The sequence below is a fragment of the Psammomys obesus genome, unplaced genomic scaffold, assembly GCF_907164565.1.
Source record: "Psammomys obesus unplaced genomic scaffold, mPsaObe1.curated_primary_1811, whole genome shotgun sequence".
In the NCBI taxonomy this organism is placed as follows: Eukaryota; Metazoa; Chordata; class Mammalia; order Rodentia; family Muridae; genus Psammomys; species Psammomys obesus.
This window is the reverse complement of record NW_026593895.1, coordinates 1,325,072-1,349,215: the sequence shown is the minus strand read 5'-3', so window position 1 is coordinate 1,349,215 and position 24,144 is coordinate 1,325,072. Positions and strand designations below refer to the sequence as shown.

General features: G+C 48.3%; 1 protein-coding gene across 7 annotated transcripts in view; it reads right to left on the bottom strand.

Moving 5' to 3' along the window:
* Positions 1–24,144, bottom strand: part of Mgll (monoglyceride lipase) — a 178,169-nt gene that overhangs the window by 92,305 nt on the left and 61,720 nt on the right. For 4 of the 7 annotated variants that reach the window (XM_055617409.1, XM_055617408.1, XM_055617410.1 and 1 more), the window contains one exon: positions 7,358–7,502. In XM_055617409.1, coding sequence (XP_055473384.1) covers positions 7,358–7,482 — 125 coding nt within the window. In that variant the 5' untranslated portion in view covers positions 7,483–7,502. Of the gene's footprint in view, positions 1–7,357; positions 7,503–8,027; positions 8,579–8,621; positions 8,785–24,144 lie in introns of those variants that run through there. The other 3 variants (XM_055617406.1, XM_055617405.1, XM_055617411.1) reach the window with 3 other exon arrangements.

The following is a 24,144-nucleotide window of genomic DNA, read 5'->3' as shown; positions in this document are numbered from 1 at the left end:
CCCCACGCACCGCCAGCATTTCCACATAATGGAGGAGAGAAACACGTATGCAGACTAAGAGTGCTTCACACTGGGACCACGGAAGACCCGTTCCTTAAAGCTTAGAGTTCAGTGCTAGGGGTAGTCCTTGGGGAGCTGTCCCATTCTCCTTCTAGACAAGAGAGAAGGGTGTCAACCCCACAAGTGGGACAGATAATCATAACAGTAACTAACAAAAATTAAAATACAAATGCTGGCCACGTGCTCTTGGTAGGAATACAAATTAGTGTGGCCAGGAGAAAACGATGTGGGCTTCTACAAAACACTAGACATGGAACTACCATGCGATCCATCTATAGACTGCTCCTGGGCATATCCCTGAGGGAGAAGAAATCAGTGCAGCAAAGAGAGACTCGTAGCAAGCTCCTGTTTAACTGGATAGAATGGACGGACAAAGAAACCTTGAGTGTTATTCAGCCACGGAGAGGAGCTGAACTGTATCATTTGTGGCAATGTGGATGGAACTGTAGGACACTGTGTTAGGTGACATAAGCCAGGCACAGGGCAGGTACTGGATGCTCCATCTCACATGTGGAATCTGGGGAATCTGTTTCATGGACTCATAGGAGGGTGTCGCCAGAAGCAAGCAGAGGGCGCCGAGGGTATGGGGAGAGACCACTAAGCTGAGGGGGGACTGGCACTAGCGTTCTTCAGCAGCTAGACTGAAAGACAGGCTTAACATATACAGTTCTCTAAAAGCCCACAAGAGAACAGTCCGTCCTGCGGCGTCTTTACGTCTGTGACCAGTGCTGTGGGGCAGAGGGAGTTAGAGGACGGTGGGAGACAAGCGTCTACAGGCAGTGGTCTGTGAACAACCTGACCTGCTCTGAGAAGGAAACTCCAGCCAGAAACTACAGGTGGCCAACACAACAGTTCCTCATTTCCTCCACCTTCCTTGCCATAAACTCCCAACCCCACGTCCTACTTCACTTTCTACTGCCGTGATAAACATCATGACCAGAAGCGACTTGGGCAAAACAAAACAAAACAAAACAACAACAACAAAAAAACCTGGGTTTCTCTTATCTTACAGCTCTTAGGCCACACTCCATTGCTGAGGGAACTCAGGGCAGGAGCCTGGAAGCAGGAACTGAAGCAGAGGCCACGGAGGAAAGCTGCTTACTGGCTTGCTTGCTTACTGGCTTGCTCAGTTTGCTCTCTCACACTGTCCAGGTCACGGGCTTGCTTACAGGCCAATATTAGGAAGGCATTTCCCAACTGAGGTTCCTTCTTCCTTGATAACCCGGTTTGTGTTAAGTGGACAAACAACTGAGCAGCACACCCGGTAACTACCCAGAAACTAAAGAATGCCTGTAATTGTAAAAAAACATTCAGAGCTCAAATCTGTTGTTTTTCCAGCGTTTATGTCCCTCTTTCCTTTCTTCCTTTCCCTTCTGTATTTCCTCCTCTCTCCCTCCCACCTTTCCTGTCTTCCTGGTCTCCTCCTTCCTTCCCTCTTTCTTTCCCTTCCTGCATGCTGATAATGCTAAGATCAAATGTAAAAAAAAAAAAAATCTACTGTGGACCTCACTGGGGAAGATGAGGCATGCTCGCTTACTGCACCCACGGGATTTTTTGAGTGAAACTAGAATCAGGTGGCCAGCAGCACCACCAGGAGATGCCGACCAATGCCAGCCTAGGACAGTTGCCAGTGGGGTGGCCTGTGGCACCTGGCTCTTTATGAAGCCCTCAAACACTCAGAGCACAGTGTCACCCCAGTTTCACCCATGATCACCTCGTATTCCCACTCCACCCCCACAGTAACAGGGCCTTGAGAAGTGAAAGGAGGCCCCTCCCAACGGGAACCTTGGATGACTCTAAAATTTGGGGCAAGGGTCATCTTGTAATCTCAGCTGTGAAAACTTGCACCAATAAAGCCCATTTTCCCTCTTTGCACAGAGACATCAAGAGCCTGGCCCTCAGGCACGGACAGAGTACCCCTGGGACTGCCAGCTGAGCCTAAAGATGCCGACAGATGATGGTGAACAAGGCTCGCATTCACAAAGGGGCTTTATTTTGCTATCTGCCCTCTCAGACTCTATCACCAAACAAAGCCAGATCTGTATCTGCAGAACATTCTTACAGCCACTGGGGGAATTTATCCCTTAACGAAGCTGTTGGAAAAACCAACCCCAGAACAGTGGCAGCCTCCACTCTTCCCGTCAGAAAAATCTCTGCCATTCGAGGAGTCTTTAAAAAAATAGCCCAGAAGGGATGCCCTACTTAAAAGCAAGATGGTGTGCTGTGCTAATGTACAGGCAAACGCACCAGCAGGAAAAAAATAACAGCTTCCGGTGAGGGAAAGGAACTTGTGGAAATTCTTAAAATAGGCAAAAGAATAGAGAGGTGCTTCTAAAAGGAGGTAAGGGATTAAAAATACCAGTGCCGCTGGAATGTGCACAGTAGGCCCCAAGTTCTCAGGGCTGCAGGGTAGCAACAGGTGTCAAGTCAAAGGCACTTAAGCCTTCATCCCCACTGTGAGGCGACAGTGTGAACCACTGCCACTCTCTTCACAAGTGTCATGGGGTTGGTGGCCACTCTACCCAGCCTAACTTCTCCTCCATTTCTCCCACTGGTTCATTCCAGATCTGTTCCAGGGAATGTCTCTAAATTACCCGGACCTGTATGCTCAGGGACAACCCAGCACTTCCTGGGCAGGGACTAAGTGCCCAGGAGACACTCGTGCTCACTGGGCTGGGGCCCTTGGGTGGTGCGGGCTCTTCCTGCCAGGTGGTGAGACTCTAGCTTGCCTTCTCCCCCTCCATGCCCTTGGTCATCAGGCAGGGACAGCCTTTGTCTTCCTCATCTCCAGTGCTTCTGGAATGGCCCTCCTTGGCTCTCATGTCACTCCCAACGTCTCCAGCCAGCCAGCAGTGAAGACACAGACCTGTGGCTCCAACTCTGCCTGGCTTTCTGTTTGGCACCTCGGCCCTGTCTTTCCTTCTGAAAGGTAGAGACTCCTGAGGACACCAGATGAAAGGTAAGAGCTGAAATATAGCCCACACTCTCCTAGCCAGCCTTTGGGGTAGAAGCCACCCATGGCATGTGGCTTCACAGGAGCCCTCTCTCTAGCCTTTATCACATGGCAGCTCTACACACACAAACACGTATGCTCACACTCACACACACATGCACACAGCCTCCTCTTCATTTGGAGAGTGGAAATGACCATGCTAAGTGACCAGTGAATGGGAGCCTGGTAGGCAGAGAGAAGCAGAGAGGCCCCAGACAAGCCTCAGCAGCCAATGTTTCCCACAGGACTAACATCCCAGAGCCGAGCTGTGGAAACCTGGCTATCCTGATTCTCATGGAGGTCACCAGAAAGTAACACAGAATAGCCAATGTGAAGGCACTCTAGGCAGGAGTAAAAAAAGTGGCGTGGTGATGCCAGCCCACTAGCTCGTATGCCTCAGGACACCTGGGGCTTCAGGGGCCACACATGGAGGCTCCCTCAGTCAGGGTCACCGTGGCCCCCAGAGAACAGAGCATGAAGGAGCAACCCAGAGGCCAAGTGCATGGACCATGAAGAGACCATCAAGCTAGAGAAGAGGGTACTGGGGACTGGCTCAATGCTGTCCACTCAGCATCTCCTTGAGGCAAATGAAGAGAGGCACTCCTGCCTGGAGAAGGTCAGGGCGGAGCTGGGTAATCCTGATTACAGCTTACACTCAAGCCTTCATCACAAGTCACAAGAAGCAGGTGAGCACTCCAGGGGTCTCCCTCTCCAAATCAGCATTGTTCTCACAACAACAGAACGCCCAACCAGTTGCTCTTGAGAACAGTTATGTGACTCTCATTCCCGATTCAAAGGGCCACTTGGTGAACTGAACAAAAAGACCCCAGGGAGGAGCAACCATAGCCTCTTGACCCCACCCACAGGCCAGTGCCTGTGACTCCGCCCACCAGAGGGAACCGAAGTTGAGTGTGAGTGAGGCAGCTTGCCACCTGGGGCAGTATGGGGTGCTTTCCCCCTCACTTTCTCCAGAATAGACACATAATCGACATGCCACTTTTGATGTGTAAATAATTTTGGCGAATTACTTTTTTTTTTTTCTTTTCGCCCTATGAAGTATCTATCCCAACCCCCAAATGTAAGAATTAATTAGGAAAAACACTACCTGTAAGGACACAGTTGGCCATGTGAACAGAAAAGAGTTACTGAAGAGTCTGAAGAGTCTGGAGCAAACCCAGGGTATTCACTTCACAGTGTTTGTGTGTGAATGTGGGTGTGGATCATGCGAGCACACACAGCAGAGGGCAGAGGCTCAGTGAACAGGGCTAGGCAGATTTGTCTGTCTCTGTCATCCCAGCTTCTTACATAGGTCCTGAGAATTGAACCCAGAACCCACTCACGCTTGCACGGTAAGCATTTCTTTGAGTCATCTCCCCAGCCTGCTAGATGCTGTATAACCTCGTATCTCTGCTCCTTCCTCGGAAAGCAGCCAGAGTCCCAAGCACACTGTTTCCCTCTGGATTGGTGTGGATACTAAAGAGATCGGGTGTGGACAGGGTCTAGTCCAGTCTCTGAACTTCACTCTGAACTTCCCCCGCAAAAAACCGAGATCCAGGGTAAGTAACACGATGTTTTCACAACTGTAAATACGTCTGGATGAGTGAGACCTGCCTTGATGTGGCCAAAGGGAGTGATGTTAATTAAGCCCAAGATTCCAGACCACCATATTAAAAACAGCATGTCTGCACGTTCACACTTAAACAAGTATCTCAAGAACAGCTCTCTTCTCTCTCAGGGTCCCAGGGAACTTCAACCAGTGTCAAGAAGCAGGTTGGGCCGGTTTGCCGGCTTGTGGCCACCAGACACCAATAGCTTTGTTGCTTTGGCGCCTGCAGATCGGGCCTTCCAGGCAGCTGAGGCCTCCCTCTCAGGCAGAATGTCCCAGCCGGTGCTCTGAGAGGGCCCCGGGATCAGAGGACAAGCTGACCAGAAAAGCAACCTAACAAATGCCAAGTCACAAAGGCATGCATGGGCCCTGTGGGAGACAGGCTTCAGGACAGGCCCCAAGGGCAGGTGGCCGAGGTTCAAAGAAACAGGTGTGCATCCCATGGGATATCCCTGCGGCCAGCGGGGCAGGCACGGAGGTTCAGCCTCCTTGTTCTCTTCTCATTCTTTCTTTCCCCTTTCCTCCTTACTAAGGAGAGGCATGTTATGCAAGGGGAGGCCCAGATTGCAATGAAGGAGGAGAACGGCTCTGGGGTAAGAGTGGGCTGAGGCCCAGCATGACCTGAGAGCTCTCCCTGAGCTCTTCCTGAGAGCAAGCGGGCGGTGCTACGTGGTGCATTTGGGGGTCGCTCAGACCGTGAGAGACAGGAGCTTGCCAAGCTGCTCCTGCGATTAAGATCTGGAAATGCCTGGCTACCGGCTGGCATACTCCCCTGCCCTAACCCCCACTGTCTGTCCACCACTCTAAGGACTATGCCACTTTCTCCAGGACCATTAAGACCTCTCCAAGGTCCATCAGCTTCAAGGATATATCTCTCTCCAAAGGACAGTCTTCCAGGACAGTGTTGTCCCGACTCGTCAGAGCTGGTTGTGAAATGCTTCCAAGACTGACTCCATCAGAGGCAGTCCCCAATGCCAAAGAAGAGTTTACCAACTGAATTCTCTCCAGGAGGTGGTGGCAGGCCAGGTGGACAGAGGGCTCCAGAGACAGCTACCTGGGTTATTTGCGAAACTGTGGCATAACCCCAGACCTGTCTACATTCTCTCATAACACAGAGCTAACAGTATGGGAAGTGACCAAACCGCAAATGCTAGTGGTTCTGTTGTTCTCTCTAGTTCATGCCTCCTGTCCTTAACCTTCTATTTTTTTTCAACTTTTTTTTTCCTCAATGCATTCCCCCCACACACACCAAATCCTTGGATCCAGTGGCGGCCACTGTCCAGCCCTGTTCTTACACCAATGACATCCATCACAAGGCAGATGCTGACTTCCAAGAGCCAGCTCAGCTGAAGCCAAGATGTTGGTTGTTGTGTCTAACTGGAGCAAAAGCAAGTGAGCTGGGAGCTGCCTGCATCGCAACTTCAGTGGCGAGATTGTGAAAACCACCCACAGCCAAGGCGAGGGCAGCCAACTTGGCCATTCCTGGCCTAGTCCACCACCTCCCTTCCCCCGCTGAAGACTGCAGCCCTTCTGTGTTTTACTGTGAACTGGGGCACTGTCACTACTCCACCAACAAAGCCTCCAAAGGCTGAGGCTGGACATTAACAGCGGACTTTCATTGCCTGTTCTCCTCCTGCAGTGATTAAACTGTTCATGATATATGGACTTGTTAGAAAGTGAAAAGGAATGTATAGTGCTGGTGTTGGTTAAGTCAGAATGAGAATTAATGATTAATGAGGACAGCAAAGCTCTACACACTTGCACACCCCAGCACATTCTCCTCTAAGAGCTGGCAGGGACCAACCACCCTGTGCACCACGGCCCACTTTGAAAACACACAGGAGACAGCACAACTTGGTGTCGCTGTCCTGAAGCTCTGCTAGTAAAAGTCACTCCCACGCACCTTATTGAGATAGCTACTCAACTTGGTAACCCCAGAGCTGCAATGGGAGCACAATACATATTCTCGAGGACCCCTGGGAGACAAGAGGCCCACGGAGCAGGTAAGCTTTCCCTGAAACAAGGAACAGGAAACAGCCACCAGGCCAAGGCTGCCACAAATACTCTCTTCCCTGATTAACACAAACAAGCAGGGCTTTTCCTGCTTCACCCGAGAGGAACAGGGTGGCAGGAGAGCAGCTGTGTGGCTGTGCACAGCCCCAGCCAGTTTCTAACAGCAAGGCGGATCCTGGATGGGAAGGTGGGAAAGGGACAGGGTGACTGAGCTGGCAAGGAACCAGAAGGAAACACCAGACCCCTCTCCCTCCAGCTAGCTAGGTATCATCTCCAAAGCTCAGAATTAAGCAGGAACGGACACCAAAGGTTAAAACACACACACACATATATAATTCTACTTTTCTTACGTATTCACTGATTTTTTTTAATTGTTGGGTTTGCTTTTAAATGAATGCCTGCAACAGGAAAGCAGTTCTTTAAGGAAAAAAAAAAAAAAAGTCATGTGAATCTCTGAAAATTGCCAGACAGTGGAATCCTTACCCTAGTTGTAGTAAAAAGAGAACTCTTGGTTCTCTTTCTCATATTTTAAGAATATCATAAAAGTACAGTTCTCAGCTTTGCTGACACCACTGTGCCAGGGTTATCAATAGCATAGAAGGTAGGTCACAGAAAGGGCGCACCCCATGATGACCAAGGAGGAGGAACAGATGCCATGAAGAAGGAAGCAGAGGAAGAGGACTTACTTGGGTGTGCCACTGGGCTTCCAGTACCTACAAAAGAGGTACTGTCCATCTGCATTGACCAGGTGAGGCAGGTCCCGGTAGGGAACATTCTGTGGAGTTCGCCTGGGAGAACTTGCCTCAGGCATCCTGCCGAGGTCTTCAGGCCCTTGGGAGAAAAGGTGGACATAGTCTAAAGTCAGAAACACATTCATGTCCAGAGCAGAGGGAAGAAAGCCTTGTCCAGAGTCAGGACTGTGGCTTTTTTTTTTTCCTAAGCAGTAAAAAAAAAAAAAAAAGAAAAGAAAAAAGAAAAAAAGAAAAAAAAAGAAAAAGAAAACCCACATCAATTTGATATATGTTTTTAAAATTACATACATCTCTTGCAAACCTCTCCAAGACTGAAAAATCCTATTTGTCCTTAAGAAAATGCTCACTTTATTTTTTTTAACCGCCTCATTACAGCCCCCTCCCATCTGTGTTTATTTTAAATCATCTCAGGAAACTTCATCTTAAAGACTGTTTTAGCTGTAATCAAGCGGAAATTACAGTCAGTTCCGTGGGTACAAAGCCCCAGCTGTAAGGACCCATCTCTTCCAAAATCTCCACTGAGCGGGTTCCAGGGGGCATAACGAGTAGGTGACGTGCCCGAGCGATTTCTCCCCTCTGAACGCCAAAAGATGCCATGACAAACCTGTTTCCATTCCGTCTTGGCTCTCGCATTCCACTACCGCCACAGATCAGCGCCAGGCAAACGAGGGCTGTTCCCTCATCGCGGCCGCAGGGTAGAACCACGGGGTCCGCGCCCTCCCCGCCCGGGCTGCAGGGGTGCGAGCTGCTCCCTCCTGCCGCTCCAGCGCTAGCTCAAGTCACCACTTTTCCAGAACACACCCCTGAAGGGGTTCCGGGAGCGAGGGACACGGCCGGTCCCCAGCCGGGAGCTGCTACGAGACGCGCTCCGCGGCACCGCGCATTCGCGCAGATGCGGGTCCCCGAGCAAAGTCACCCCGATTCTCCGACAAACTTTGCCTCCTGCCCGCCCGCGACCGCTTGGGGAAGGAAGCCCCGCGGCTGTCATCGGCACACCACACACGACGGGGACTTGGCCAGTGTCCCTGCACCGGCCTGGGAAGATGCAGTTGACGGGCACAAGTCGGTTTGGGGGTTGGTGCGAGGGCGCGAGGGGCGCGCTCACGCTGACACGCGCGCACACTCGTGCGCACGCACACGCGCGCAGGGGACCCCTGGCGGCGGCTCCTATCCTGAGGTAGGGGCGGGAGGCAGTTACCCGGGCCACGAGCGCCGCTGTCACGTCCCCCGAGCACCACGCGGGTCCCGGTCTGCGGCGGGCTACCAGACTACTGCGCGCGGCCGGCTGCGCGGCGATAGGGCGCGGCGTCTGCGCCGCCACTTTATCCCCAGCCGCCGAGCGGCGGGGGCGGCCCGCTGGGTGGGGACGCGCGGGAGGCGGCGCCGGGGGCCCACGTGTGCCGGCCCCCGGGGAGGAGCGGGGCGCCGCCCGCCGACCTGCCACGCGCCCTCCTCGGCCGCGTGGGGCCCGTCACGGGGCACTGAACCCAGCTAAGGGGTTCTTCCAGTCCACGTGCACAGGCGAGAGCCCAGACCCACCGCACAGGTGCCAGGAGCGGAAACATGCTCACAAGTACTGCGAGCACACGTTTACAACTGCACACGTGCGAGATCCACATTCAGATAGCACAGGTGTGGGCACACCCACACGGACACAAGGACACATTCTCAGGACTCTTGCCCAGATGCTAGCTGCGGGGCACATGTAAACATCACAGTCACCACACGAACATAGACACACAGCATGGACACACTCTCCCTAGACACCATGCACTCAGATAAAAACAACACAACACACACACCGTGTTGATGCGAAAAAACTCACAGCTCTCGTCTTAAAGGGAATAAGAGATTATTTATGCTGGAGCCATTTTGAGTGATTTAAGTTGCCCCAAATCCCATGCTCCAATGTGAAAGCAGTTTCAGGAAGTTTTTACAGTTTTACGGAACAGAGAAAGTCATATATCCAGGCAAGTTTTAAAAACATCGGCCTACAGATGGGGAAGGCTTTCTTACAGGCTCAAGGTGCTCTTTGGTGGCGTTCTTAGCATTTGGGTTGGTAGAAGCTAGTTGTCCTGGGAAGTCAATAATTCCAAAAGCTTTTTATCTATTGTCAAAGATGTTAGTTCCAACAAAGAGGAACAAGCAAAGAATGGCTATTCCAGAATGCTAGAACTTTAGCCCAAAATAAGGTAATTCGCTTCTGGACCTGCAACGTTACAACAGTTCTGACATTTTAATCAGTCTCTGCAGACACAGCTTCCTTTTAGTTTTTCTCCACAACCAGAAGCAGCTTCTTTTCTTTTTCATTCCCAACAGAGATGAACAACACAATACATACACCCAGACAGCTAAAGACTCATGATATTCACATACAAGTACTTAGAACCCCAGAGGAGGAAGCAGACATACACAAATACTGTATGAAACCCTTCCCCTAGGTGTGGAGTCTGGAGTCTAGCACTAAATATACAGCCTGTCCACCGTCCTATGCCTGCCACCTGTGAGTCACAGCTGGGATGACCCTGACCCACACCCACCTCCATAGTTCCTTCCAGGGCTGTCTTCTTGGCCAGCCACTTTACAAAATAGCAGTGTTAAATAGAACCACCTTCGTGGTAGACCTGTGGTGGTGTCCACAGAAATAAGGCCATAATCTAACTTAACTTGAAAATAAAAGGAGGCCCTCTGAGAGACAGTCTGGTTGCAGGCCAAGCTGAAGCAGCTGGCTCATTCTCTGCCTTAGGCTGGTCTCCCGGGCTTGGACACAGAAGGAGTGACTAGATGACTTCTTGGGGCTGTTTTTGTATTTTCTGGCAGGTTAGGGGCAGCAGGCTTAGTGAAGGGGCTAGGAGCCTGGTCTCAAAGCTGGGCTCACTACTGTTCCCTTCAACTGTGGTTTACTGAAAGCAAGGGAGGCTGGGTCCTGCAGCTATTATTCTGACTTTTCCCAGTGTTTAGTGACTTTCAGTGGTTTGAAGGTTTTGAGGACTGTCAGCAGCGTCTCTCCTGAATCTGGAGTTGCTCCCACTTGATTGCAGACAGAGTTAAGAGATTAAGGCCTGGCATGTTGCAGTGCTCCTGTAGTCCAGCTATTCAGGCCATCCTTGCAGGCCATGAGTTCTGTGCTATCCTGAGCAACAGTGGAGTTTGAACCACTAGGAAGAATGATAGCTTTGAACCAAATTATAATTGAATGAATGTATCAATTATTGTTAGCAGGCCTCTAAATGTTGTTTTATTTCACCAGAAGAGGGATGAGATGAGAGCCAAGCTTTATGAATACATGGCTTGGGCTGAGCCCAGAGCGTTTATATCTAGCCCTAGCCCTAGGCCTGGAAGCTTCTAGCCTTTGAACAATCTAATCTTCTTGAAGATTGGACCTTGAAGGCTTCAGCTTCCAACCTCCATCTGCTAACCGAGGCCTAGAATATTTTCAGCATCTGCCCAGATGTATTGCTGAATAGGCTCACCCTTTCTGGCTCTTTCTGAACTCTTGCTGACTGTTTCAACTCAGCTGTTCTGACTCAAAACGCATCTCTAAGCTGACTGATTCAAACTGGCTTCTCTCCCCTCCTCACTGAATTGCTCTGCTTGGAAAAACTGCCCCCGAACTCTATGCATGGACTATACAAGCTAAACTGCACTCAACTGAACTGCATTGTACTCCTGAACTCTACTGTACTGTGTCCACGGGCTTTCTTTTACTCCTGTACTGTACTCTCTTCTGTACTGTACTGTCTCTCTCTCTCTCTCTGCACTGCTTCTAAGTGGTCTCTCTCTCTCAAATTTTGTCATCTCGGGTTGTTTTGTAAACGGAATCATGAGGTAGATATGTAACCTTTGGTACTTTTGTCATGTATCACAGTCTGGATTATCCAGCTTCATGTTCCGTGCTTAGATGGACCACAGTTGTAAACGGTTCACGCTGTGAAGGACAGTTCATGTGTGTGGTTTCCAGTTTGCAGCTAATTTTGAATGAGGCCACTGTAAACATTGTAAAGCACAGTGATTCCAGGATTGTTAAAACAGGATCGCCTTCAGTTCAAAAGGAAAAGGAAATTGCTTGCTTAGTTTTCTAAACAAATGTCAAAATGTTCTCCAAAGTGGCTGTGTCTGTTTACATCCCCACTCTTGTTGCCTTAAAAATAATGTTTAAAATATTTTTAAAATCTTCCTGGGTGTATGTAATGTGTACCTCATATATGTACCACTCGGAGCCCAAGTAGTTTTGAAAAGAGCACTAGACCTCTGCAATTGAAGTTTTGGTTTCCTTAAAAACTCAGTTATGCTACGTAAACATGTTTTGGTTTCAATCCCAAGTGTGCAATTTAGGTTGTCCACAGCTGCTAACTGCCTTGTGCAGGGGCATGGTCTTTACCAGCTGAAGTTAGCTGAAGTCTGAGGACTCTGGGGGTATAAATACAGGAGCTCAGTGAGCGAAGGCACAGAGACTTGGAGGAGACGACACAGGACTGCTTGCTGCGTTTGTGGGTCACCGGGACTGCTGGATGTCCTGATGACTGAGCTTGGTATTACCCTGAAGAGAACCCAACGAACCTACCCAGCTGGAAGAAATAAAGAGGTCTACGTCCTCTTTCCCTTCTAACCTTCTTTCTCTCCTACTTAGGGTTGGGGGTTGGAAGAGAGGGAGAGGCTTTAAGGAACCCCCAAATAAAATGGTTTCACAAACTAGCACCTACAGACCTCCTGGAGCTGGAGTTACATATAGATGATTAGGAACTGCGATGTGGGTGCTAGGAACCAAACCCTGGTCCTCTGCAAAGGTACCCAGTGCTTATAACCACCGAGCCATCTCTATCCTCCCCTCCCCAATTTTTCAAGCCCTTCTATTGTGCATCTTGTAGGTTTGTCTGCATTACTTGAAAGCTTATGTTGTTGAATGCCTTTCCATGTGCTGGTCTTCTCAGTATCATAGTGAAATGTCCCATTGTGCCTTTTGACCATTTTCTTAGTGTGTGCTCTTAAACTGTTGAGTTCTGAGAGTTCTGGATGTATTATAAATACTAGTCATGTGTCAGACATGTGACTGGCAAATATTTCCTCCTGGTTTATAGTCTGTATCTTTAGTCTCTTCATAGTCATTCGCAAAGCAAAAGCTTTAATTTGGGTCACAAACAAATGTGTAGTGCTTGCTTTAATGGGTCAGGTATTTGGTGTAAAGTTAGAGAAGCCTTTGCTTAGTCCTGCATCTGAGAGTGTTCTTTTATGCTGACAGCTAAAAGTTATGTAGTTTTATATTTTACGTTAACTCATTTACAGTTAATTTTGATTAAGGTATAAGGTTTAGTTCAGAGTTCTTTTGGGGTGTGTGGGGAAACCGCATATATCAGTCGCTCTTCCTTCCTTGGCTGGGCGATAGTTTTTCTTCCCGTGAATTGCTTCCACTTTTTTCAAAGTTCTGTTGGTCTTTCTCTGTGAGTCTGTTTGTGGCTCCCCATGCCATCCCATTGGTTTGTGCCGGCCTCCCTGGCGAAACCATGGTCTGACTGTTGAAGTTATCTAGTAAATCTATAAATGCTATATACTGATACTCATTTCATTCTTATTTCATAAGATTGCTTCAGCTATTCTAGTTCCTTTACCTACTGATATAATTTTTTTATCACTGTTTCTATGCCTATTAAAGATCTTTCAAGATGTTGTTCTAGGTCTTTAGTGTGTTGTGGATTCTTTAGGTTTATTTTATGTGGTATTTGTTCAGTTTCTTTAATCTGAAGAAGTCAAAGTTTTTGTCTCTTGACAATTGGAACATTTTCACATTGCCAGCATTATTTCTTAAATACACCTTAAACTCCACCCTTTTTTCACTTCTCCAGATTTCTTGGCTTTCCCTTTCTTGTTGGCCAGCCTTTGTGTTCTCATCTGTGGTTTTGGCATTTCTGGGTTACTAGATTTCTCAACACCCAAGAGATTTAGAAAACTGAATAACCTTAGCACCTGACCTAGACTTCCAGGTGCTCATCAGCCTCTTCACTCCACCATCTTAAATTCTTTTATGTTCCCTTTGCAGTCATGGTCCAGAGCATTTGTATTTAACAGGAAGTGTGCGACAAGCACATCCCCTCCACTTTTGCCGAGTGCAGCAGAGAAATCACTACCAGGGCCTTGCTCTCTTGTGCCCATAGAAACCTCTTGAGCAGGACAGGTTTAGACACAACCAGCTCCAAAAGGAAATTGCTAGTGGCAGGCTTTTCTGCAACTATCATAATCTGGCTAGGTGACAGTTCAAGACGTGGCATCTTCTACCCACTCAAGAGCTCTTCTGTGACCTTCGATGCACTGAGGCCTGAAGGGAGCGGTCCAGCTGGAAATCTCAGTGAAGGGGGAAAAGAACACACTAGAACGAAGCAAGAGCACTGAGTGCTTCTACCATAGAAACTTTAGTGAATGTGATTACACTTCTCACAGTCTTCAGGATTTTGGTTGGTGTAAACCTCCATTTTAAGTCTCTTGTGGTGGAAGAAAAGTGGAGAGCAGGAATAGTAATTCTGCTTCAAGAAAACAGCAGAGAGAATGTAAGACTTTGCATGTGAAAGTCAGGGAGAATAAAGCTGAGTAATTTAGTCCTCAGAAGCCAGCAGTGCTGGCCAGCTGGGTCACTTCTGGTAAGTTTCTTCACCTCTGCCTTCTCACCTGAAGCTGGGGATGCCTTAGCCAAGACTATGACTGTGGCACTGTTGGGTTAGCTCTTCTAATCTGGAGGTGTCAAACAAGAAAAAGAGCTTTTGCATATGAAGTTTTTAATCTGGATTTTAGAAATTGCTGATTACACATTGCAAACTGATTTTTCTGTGCTGGACATATAGAATATAAGACGTTGGGAGGGCAGGGGACTTTCTGCTCTGGAATAATGAGGGGATTTGGCTTTCTCTGGTGTGGCAGGAGGTGCTAAAGCGGCAGCAGGCTTTTAGGTCTGGAATGAGAGTGAGCTCAGGTTGGGGACTGAGACTGAAGTCAGCCCAGAAGCAGTTGGTCCCTGAGGCTGGCAGACATCATGCTTGACTTAAAGACGGCAGCAGAGGTGTGGCCTGGCTGCATATACACTGCCCCTGCCTGAGGGAGACTTGGCCTGTGAGCACTTTTACAGCATTCGAATTGCTATTCAACATCTAACAATCACGAGATCTCACCCAATAATGCTGGGCTGGGTTTCCTCTAAGAGACAAAGGCCTCAGGACTGGGCACATCTTGTCCATCCATTGCTTCTGAGAGACGGCTCATTTCAAGCAATAGGCACCTCTCCTTACTTCCCACTCCTTATCCAGGCCACCTCCAAAATAACCAATTCGGATGTCCAGCTTGTTTGACTGGGTGGTGCTTTCCTGAGTCGCTTACATGGAGGAAGGGAGGAGGCTTGGGAAGCAGGGGTCAAGTTCAGTGTGGACTTTTGGAAAACAAAACAAAACAAAACAAAACAAAACGAAAAACCAGTGTTGGTTTCTCTGGGGGAAGTCAACCCAGAAGGGCTAATGATGATACAGTAGGCGGGAGGTCAGAGTGGAGGTGAAGGTTAAGGAGTTGCCATTTGTGAGCATGCCTTACACAGGGAACGGATCTCGAAGAACAAAGGGAAAGTTTATAAAAGTGATGGATAGGGAAGCCACAGGAGCATGATTCACATCCCAAAGTCACTGCACGCTCCCAGAAAGAGCCTGGCACTCCCCAGAAGCCAAGCAAAAAAGAACAGAGAGATATAAAGTGGGGCAAATAATACTGCAAAGAACAGTTCACAGATTAGTGAGGAGAGACATCAATTTGCACTGATTTACCGAGTGCTTGGGAAGTCAGTGGAGACAGTCCTTCCCAGTCTTCTGTGAAGAAGAGGCAGCACAGGGCAGCGTGAAGCCACTTGACCCTAGAATTAGTATCCTAGCTCTGCTGGCCAGGAACTCCATGACCACAATCAGGTGAACGGCCCACTTCCTGTCCCTATACAGTAATGATGGCTTCTGTCTGTTTCATGGGACAAAATGGAACACTCGGGCTGAGCACCAAGCACAGTGCTGTGTGCATGGTAGGTAGGATGGGAGAGAACTTCGTTAGGCTCGCAGGTACAATGGAGAGGTAGAGAAAGGCTGACTGGAAATAGTCTGCGAAAGTTTCATAATAAAGAACTGATAAAGGTTTGCAGCCGTAGGTATGTTTAACATGATTTAAACGTTACACAATGCATACATGGATTGAAACATCACATTCTACCCTACCTTTACATGGAAATTTGGTTATTTCTTTTGTTTTGCTTTTTGAGATGATCTGTAGCCCAGGCTGGCCTTAAACATCCTGCTTCAGCCTCCTGCTCGTAAGCATGTGTCATCACGCTTAGCAATATGTATGACTTTTATGTCTTTATGTACCAGTTAAATTGTTGGCTGGAGATGAACTCAGTGGCTAAGTATTTACTTAGCACAAACCAAGCCTTGGTTCCATACTCAGCCCTACACATACACAGGAGAAGAGGGAAAAAAAGTTAAAAAAAAAAAAAGCTGTGGCTGAGGAGATGACTTAGTTGCTAAAATCTTTGCTGTGAAGTACAAGGACCTGAGTTTGATTCCTACCACCTACCTAAAGAGTAAGGCATAACAGTGCATACTGGAGATTGAGTGGATGGGAAAGGGGGGACAGCTGGGGCTTACTAGCTATCCAGTCTAACATCAATTGGTGAGCCCCAGGGCTTCCCATCCCCCTCCTGACACTAAAAAGAAACGGCCAAGGTGGACACCCCCTGAGGAAAACATCTGAAATTGACCTCTGGCCTCCATGTGCACACACACACCTGTATGTACACCATCTAAGATGATCCCCCACACCCACTCACACTCACGCGCACACCCACACATGTACACACAAAACAGAAGCAAGAAACAAAAAGGTTAGAGGTTTACACGTTAAACACGCAAATGAGAACCAAAGGTCAGTGGCAACCCGTGAGTCTCCACTCCATCCTGTGCTTGGCTCCTACCCTAGGACACCCTTGGAGGAGTGGAGAAAAAGCAAGGTAGAGGCCAATAAGAGGACTGAGTGTGGTTGGTGGGAAGCAAGAGGAGCAGGCTTCCTAGAGGGTCTGAGCCGGGATACAGTGGAGGTGCCCTGAGCGCAGGCTGGGACATGACTCCTCAGCAGCTAAGAGCTCTGTCTCTAGGCCCCACGTGCTGGCGTGGAGGCTCTGCTCTTCCAACATGGAATCCAGCTCTCACGCCTTGATTCTGCACTGACTTCTGACTTGCTTTTAGCAATGGAACGTAGTGCAAATGACACCGTTCCAGACCTGGTCCTGGCATCCAGAGGACTCCACATTACCCTTGACACCAACACTCTTACTCCTCCTCCTGCCATGAACCAGCCTGGACTCACAGGACTCACTGGATGGAGCAATGACCTCAACATATGGAGGAAGCCATGGCTCTCCTCAGAGGCAGCTCTGTCCTGTCGTTAGTAGGGGAGAGCCCACCTAGGACTCAGTAACTCCCCAGCTGAGCCCAGTCCAAGCTGCTGCCCCACATGGCCACAGCTAAATAAACTACAGTATGGTAAGCCAGTACGTTTGGGGCTGCCTTGTGCAACAGAAGCATACATGCAGCAGATAATATATTCCATGTACCAACAACACATTTGAGTTACCCCGTCCTCATAACCACTGTGAGACTGTGAGGTATGTGAACAGGGTCCAACAGTTCAAAGTTAAAAAAAATTCAGGCCATTGAAAATTTGGACAGAAGAAGATACATGGAAAAAATTGTGTACATTATATATTAAAAACACAATATGCACAACTATATATCATCCAGATAATATCTACAGAAGCAAAATAGATTTTCAAAGTGGCTTAGCAGTCTCGTTAATGGCTACAAGACTACAATTCTGAGCTTACAAATGCCCTTCCTGTTAACAGGACACAGTGATCATGTGTGTTATTGGAGTATTTATACTTTTTTTTCCTGAAACCATTTTGTCTTAGCCCATTGCTCAGCTTCTCTACATTGTCTTAAGGCTCCCTTTTAGCCTGTGGGGCCGCAGGCCGCTACCGCCCATCGTTAAGAAGGATCTGGATTCAGATGTGAGCTCCTCAGAAACTTGTGCTCTTCTGTTGAGCGTTCCTGGACAGCAGCCCAGTCGAGTTTCTTCCTGAGGAGGGTGGATCTCTCTACAGGAAGCTGTAGACTCGGAGCCCTCATTATAGTATGGAGGTCAAAGGTACTTAATCGTCCTTAAAAGGCCACAGGGAGAAAAACAGGCATAATATTTTAAATCCCTTTAGTGTGGTTCCTACAAAAATAACATCAATTGCAGTTGAAACAGGTAAATTAGCAGGGTTGGCCAGGAGTGCCCAGCTCACAGCAGCTTTTGAGCAGATGCCACCAGGAAACCTGACAGCTTGCCCAAGGCCACATAAGGAGTAGTAGCAGGGCCAGTCCTCCGTTCACCTCTTTCCCAGAGACCCTCTTCCTGTACACAGACATGAGGCTGCTGGGGAAGAGGGTGTTGGCTGTAGCACCCAGGTAACTAAAGAACAAAGCTTCCATCTGAGAACGTCCCCATGCAGGCCACCTCCACCATTCGTCCTGATTAGTCAAAGACAAAGTTTTCCTTGGCATGAGCCTTTGCTGGCTCACCTTCCTTTCTACAAAGGCAGCTGCATGCTACTGGAGGTCCAATGTAGCTTTGCAGTCAGTGATTTTATTTGCAGCAGTATCTTTATTTTATGGCAAGTGTTTGCTCTTGAGACAAATATAATGAATTTAAAGTATGGGTGAATTAAGGGAGATTGAGTAAGCCTGTTGGGCTGACAAGTAGCAGAGGCATCATGACAGCATTATGGCCGTGGCTCAGGTTGGAGCCACCTAGGGTGGGGCCCAAGTAGGTGTTTTGGTATCTGACACACAGGCCACACGCTGGGAACAAAACCGTCCCACACCAGCATGATCCTTCACTTTTAGGCTCCACTTTACTATCAGTCAGGATCAAGGCTTGGGGCCATCAACGTGGCTCAGAACAAGCCTGACAACCTGAGTTCCATCCCCAGAACCTGAATGAAAATAAAAAAGAAAGGAGGAACCAACTCCACAACGGTATTCTCTGACTTCTGCCTGTGTGCCACGGTATGTGTCCCCCTGCCCAATGTATCATGCACACACACAAAAACAAACAAACAAACAAACAAACAAACAAACAAAATGTAAAGATCATAGGTTTCCAGCCATCCTTCTGGCCTCAGAAATTCTATTTTTGCTATATATTTAAGGCCAAGGGCTAGGTCTTTTGGGAAAGGTCATTGAGTACAATGGAATCTACTAAGAGGGAAATGAAGGTTCCTACCCACATGCTGCTGTCCGTAAATGCATTTGGCAAGTCCGGAATGTTAGCAATTAGTAACTGGGCCCAGGCACCCTAATGAGATTCAGACTGAGCGTCAAAGAAGAAATTCTTCCACTGACTAATTGGGTTAGTGAAGCGAAGAGAAGTTGTACACACTGAAAAATACTTCAGAAATAGAGTGCCAGCAACTAAAAGTGGTGGGGTGCGCACTGCATTGTTCTGCTTTATCTTTTTAAAAAAGCCTCTGACTTAACACTAAAGTGTAGCCTTTGAAGGCAAATGAGTGTGATTATGTTTAGACAGGGAAAGTCCCCTGAAGGGCTGGTAACTCTGGAAAGGGTTGAGGCATAGTTAAGCAGGGAGGGCAAACCAGACGGCATTTCTAAACAACAGCATTTTGTTTTATCTGATATCTGGGGGGTGTGGTATCTTATCTTTCTTTTCCTTCCTTCCATCCTTCCTTGTTTCCCTCCCTCCTTCCTCTTTCCTCTCTCTCTGTCTGTTTTTTTTTTTATTTCTTTCTGTGATAGGAATGGAACCTAGGGCTTGGAGGATGAAGCAAGTACTGTAGTTTGCCTGCACTCCCACTCCTGGGTTTTTTTCTTGGTTGGTTAGGGTTGGGAAGGTCTTGTGGAATGCTGGTGAGGGGCCAGATCCTGGGCGCTGAATTGGCTCTTGGACCTTCAAGCTTTGTGATATTGAGTGAGTTACTTAGTCTCTCGTGCCTCAGTTTCCGCATCAACGAAACATCGGTGGTGAATTCTTCGTGACACTATTGGAACAAATAAATGAATTCCTAGACGATATTGTTAGGATGGTTGACGTGCTTTGTGTGTGATTGATGGGGCTTCCCTCTGCAGAACAGTGTCAGTTCTCCCGCCAGCTGCCCTTGTCCATCCCCTGAGAACCAATGTCTTATAAAACCGTGTTCCCTTTGGCAGTGTCCCAGCGCCTGTGTCTTGAGCATCTAGCAGGCCTTAGGAAAGACTTTACACACAAAGGTGTCCTTCATATCATGGATGCTACAACTGTCATTTTACATGTAGGTGACACAACTGAGACATAGTGAGGAGACTTGCCCAAGACTGTGAAGCAGGTTCTAATCCGTGGGCAAATCTATCAGAGAGCCAGTTGCAGCCGGTACCTCTTTCACACTTGGCCCGCTGTTCAACATTGCTTCCCTGTGTTGCCAACAGGTTCTCAGTGTTTCATATGTGAAAAGATCAGGAAGCCAAGAACTGGAGGGCTTTGGTTTCCTGCCCACTCCTTGCTACAGACCTGAGTCATACATAGCCTTTGCATACACAAAAGGTTCATATGAATGTTTACTTTCTTTAGTTTGTTTAGCAGTCGAAGGGACTGAAAACCAGTCATCCCTGTGCCCAGGCTTTCCCAAGAATTCAACCAACATCAGACCAATGGCTTTGAAGGGAACCGTGTCTGCCCATGTGAACATATACGCGTCGCTTCCCGTCATTGTTTCCTACCAATGCAGCATACCAACTGATGACACGGCATAGTTGGTATGTGAGGCATGTGACATGGTAGGAGAAAGGTGATTTGAAGGTCTATGAAAATGCTCTGTCATTGTGAACAAGTGACCCAAGCACTCTCTGATTTGTTCACCTACAGGCCCTGGGGACAGTGAGGGGTGACTGTCTCCTCTCAGGAAGTGATTATCACTATGGCCATTCTTAGGACAGCTGTCAAAGCCACCTAGAGCCCAGGAGGTTTGAAAACTCTCTCTGAGCAGAATGTGATGCTCTCATCCACCCCCGGGCTGACCTGGCAAGCACGGAATCCCAGGTTCCGGTCCCAATCTGTCATTTTGGATCCTTCTGGCCTCTCCTGGCTGACAGATGGTCAACAACCATCAAACCCCGTTGGCTAAATCACCCAGGGATGATGTTTGTGCCTTAACCCACCAGCTTGCCCTGTCAGTACTGTTATGAAACTCCCTGGAGATAGAGAGGCAGCTACAGGTGGTAGAAAATGGGAACACAGGAGCTTAAGGAAGAGCTGCTGGTAGGAAAGAAAGGATGAGCAGATAGTAAGAGAAACCTGAGATGTCTCTTTGGACTAGTCAGCAGCAGGAAGAGTGAGCAGGAGCTACGCCAAACCCGGAAGTTGACACGGTAAAGTCTCAAAAGAGGCAGGACCACTGGGCAGTAGGACAGGAGGGGAGGGTCCCTTGTAGTTGAGGACCTGGAGACAGGAAAATGAAAAATGGAGAGAAGAGAACTTCCAGGGGCTCCGCAAAAGGGTCCTGTATAGAGTGCCCTTAAAAAATGAAACCAGGAGTGGGGTTGGAATTCCATTGGTACAGAGCTTGCCTAGCATACTTGAGTCCCTGATTCAATCCCCAGCGTCTCCCTCAAAAAAAAAAAAAAAAAGTATAGTTCTAAGGACAGCCTGGACAGTGGATGCCAATATGCATTCATTCACATAGCATACATTTATTAGGGACCAGCCATATGCAGAGTATTAAGCAGGTGCTGAGATGAACTCAGTCACTCTACTCTTGTGATCGACATCTGTAGGAAGGAAAGGAAAAGAAAACCAATTGGCTTGCTAGAGAGGTAGGAGGGGCACATAGAAGAGAGAGGCAATCACTGGTGGGGGCACCCATCACCAACAGCCAGAACAGGACTTGCAAGGCCTGCAGTGACCTGTCAGCCTATATACCATAAGAGCCTGCCCTTTTGCTTGGTGCTTGGCATGCTCCAGGCTTTGATGAGGGAAAACAAGCGAGAAGCCAGGGGTTGTTTGCTTGGTCTCCAAAGGCCTCCTAGAGACACCTACAGACTACACTCCTCCGGGTCCTGTCTAGCCAAGTGTGGGCTCTGAACTGGCACTGGGACCTGTCTTAGCGAATGGTCACATCACAGTTCCACACACAGCACCTCTAGGACTATAGGGGGAGGCCAGAGGACAAGGATCAAATGATGTTGGTTGGGAGCAATAACTTCCAGCGCGTGCGTCTCCTAATAACTTGTTTCACACTTTAGGAATCATTAGAAGAGGCTCCAGGCAGTGAGGGAAGGAAGCCCCGAGAGTCCTTCTGAGGGTCCATGAGGGGTTGAGTTCTGCTGGTGGGGTGTGGTGGGAAAGAAATGTGTTACTCCTGACCTAAACACTGCTGCGCTGCCTCCCTTTTTGCCTTTCAACCACATGAAGGGTGGAAAATTCCTAGAAGGTACTGACCATGGAAACAGTCTTGGTCCTTGAATGGCTGCACAGAGCAGAGAACCCCTTGCATGTGCACGAATACCCCCCCCACCAACAACAACAATAACAACAACAACACATGCTTCTTTCTCAGTGACTGTGAAATAATGAGAAATAATCTTCCATTGGGTTCAGACATTAAAACTGGGTTTTGTCTGTGTCAGGAGCTAACATTTCTTGCTCTGACTAATATGGCATTTGAACTGTTGTTACTGCAGAAGAAAACCCTCCCAACGCTTTTAGCATCTTTTAGCTCCCCTGCCTCAGTCTATTTGTGATACATCAACACAAGAACATGCAAATTTTAAGCTGAATCGTAGATGCATGTCAACCCACATCCAAGCTACTGCCTGTCAGTGCTCCAGAGGACATAGCAAGAGAGGGTGGGAGGACCCAGGCATGTGATAAGAACAAAATGCTCAGAGAGACAGAACCTTGGCATCTAAAGAGGATCACAAAGACCAAGTTCAAAACAGTTGGAAATAGTGCGTGGTTGTACTTCTAAGTTAGAACACTCACCTGTTCGCTGCAGAATACAGGGAACATTGTTAGAGTTATACAAACCCTCCTGTAGGGAAGCAACAGAACTCAGTGAGGCCAAGGGGAGGGGCACCTGGGTAGGAAGGCACAGCCAGGCAAAGCCAGCAAGGAGAATTTGTACCTCTTTCTTGGGCTGAATTGCTTCCATATAGCCACAGCCCCACACCTGTTAGGATGGAGACCCTGAGTCATCCCTAAGATAGGGGGACATCTTAGCAGTATTTATGGGAGAGGTGAGAGAGACTTTTCTGGCTCCCCAAGCTCATCCCAGAACTTCGTGGGATAGCAGGAAAACATGGAGGCATCTATTTCACCTGATCCCTCAACCCCAGAAGACACTGAGGTCTCTCAGGGCACCTGTGATGAGTGAGGAAGGCCTGCAAGAGAAGGGGTACTTGGGAAAAGGTGGCAAGCAGCAGAAGGAGAGGTGGAGAAGAGAAGGGTGGATGCCTGAAATGCATCTATCAGAGTGGAGATGTCTACAGCGAGACAGGGAAGACAGTTCTGGGGAAAGGCAGCTCTCAGAGAGGCAGGCTCCAGCCCACAGTACCCACAGAAGGCTCTTGATCACAGCCTTGGGGGCGGCTACTTGTGGTCCCTGCTGTCGGGTAGCACTGTAAATGCCAACGAGTGTTCCTAGTATAGGGCCCTGAGCCCAGCAGCAGCAGAGATGGGCTGGGTGAGTCAGGCTTCTCCAGTTCAGAGAAAGATCAAGACTCTGGAATGCCTCATCCTCAGGACTGGTAAGGATGTGTCCACCCTCCTATTACACATGACTATTAATGCATGTGAAATCACTACTGCCTCTCTGTGGGTCTGCATCCCATGATTCTACTCATCCATGATCGCAAATATGTAAACACACTATAGCTATGCTAATGTGTAAAAACATTTCTCTATTATTTCCTACAACACCAGAGAAAAGTCCAGACATATATTTCCAACAGCTTAGGCACTCTAAGTCACTAAAGGTGAAAAAGCACAGAGCAGATGTGTGTAGGCTCTGTGCAAATGTACCATTCTGTACAATGGACTTGAACACCCACAGATTTGGCTGTTTGTGGGAGGGTGCTAGAAACAATGCTTTTCAAATATCAAGGGCTTGGCTGTGCATTCAAGGGGCATGCTAGACCACTAGAACACCAAGTGGTGAGAGGACACTGTTAAAAGTGTGCCTCGGGGGTCTTGGGAGATGGCTCAACAGGGAGCTCATATAAGAAGCTGTACATGATGATGCGTACCTATAGTCCTGACATTGATGAGGCAGAGACAGAGGAGTCACTGGAGCTCCCTGGCCAGCTAGCATGGCTTAGCCAGTAAGCTATAGGTTCAATGAGAGACCATGCTTCAAAAAATAAGGTGGTATACATTAGAGAAAGATAGTCAGCCTTGACATCTAGTCTCCACATGGGCGCACACACACAAACACACACACACATGACAAGACTGCCTCGATGCCCAATGTCTGCCAAACCCCTGACACACAGAAGTTACTAGAATATAAACACCCACGGAGACAGGGACAAGCCACGGTAGCAAAGTATATTCGAAGCACTACAATCCTGGGCGCACCAGAAAAAGGCCTTTGACCTTCTCCCCTCCATTATGAGAGAAAA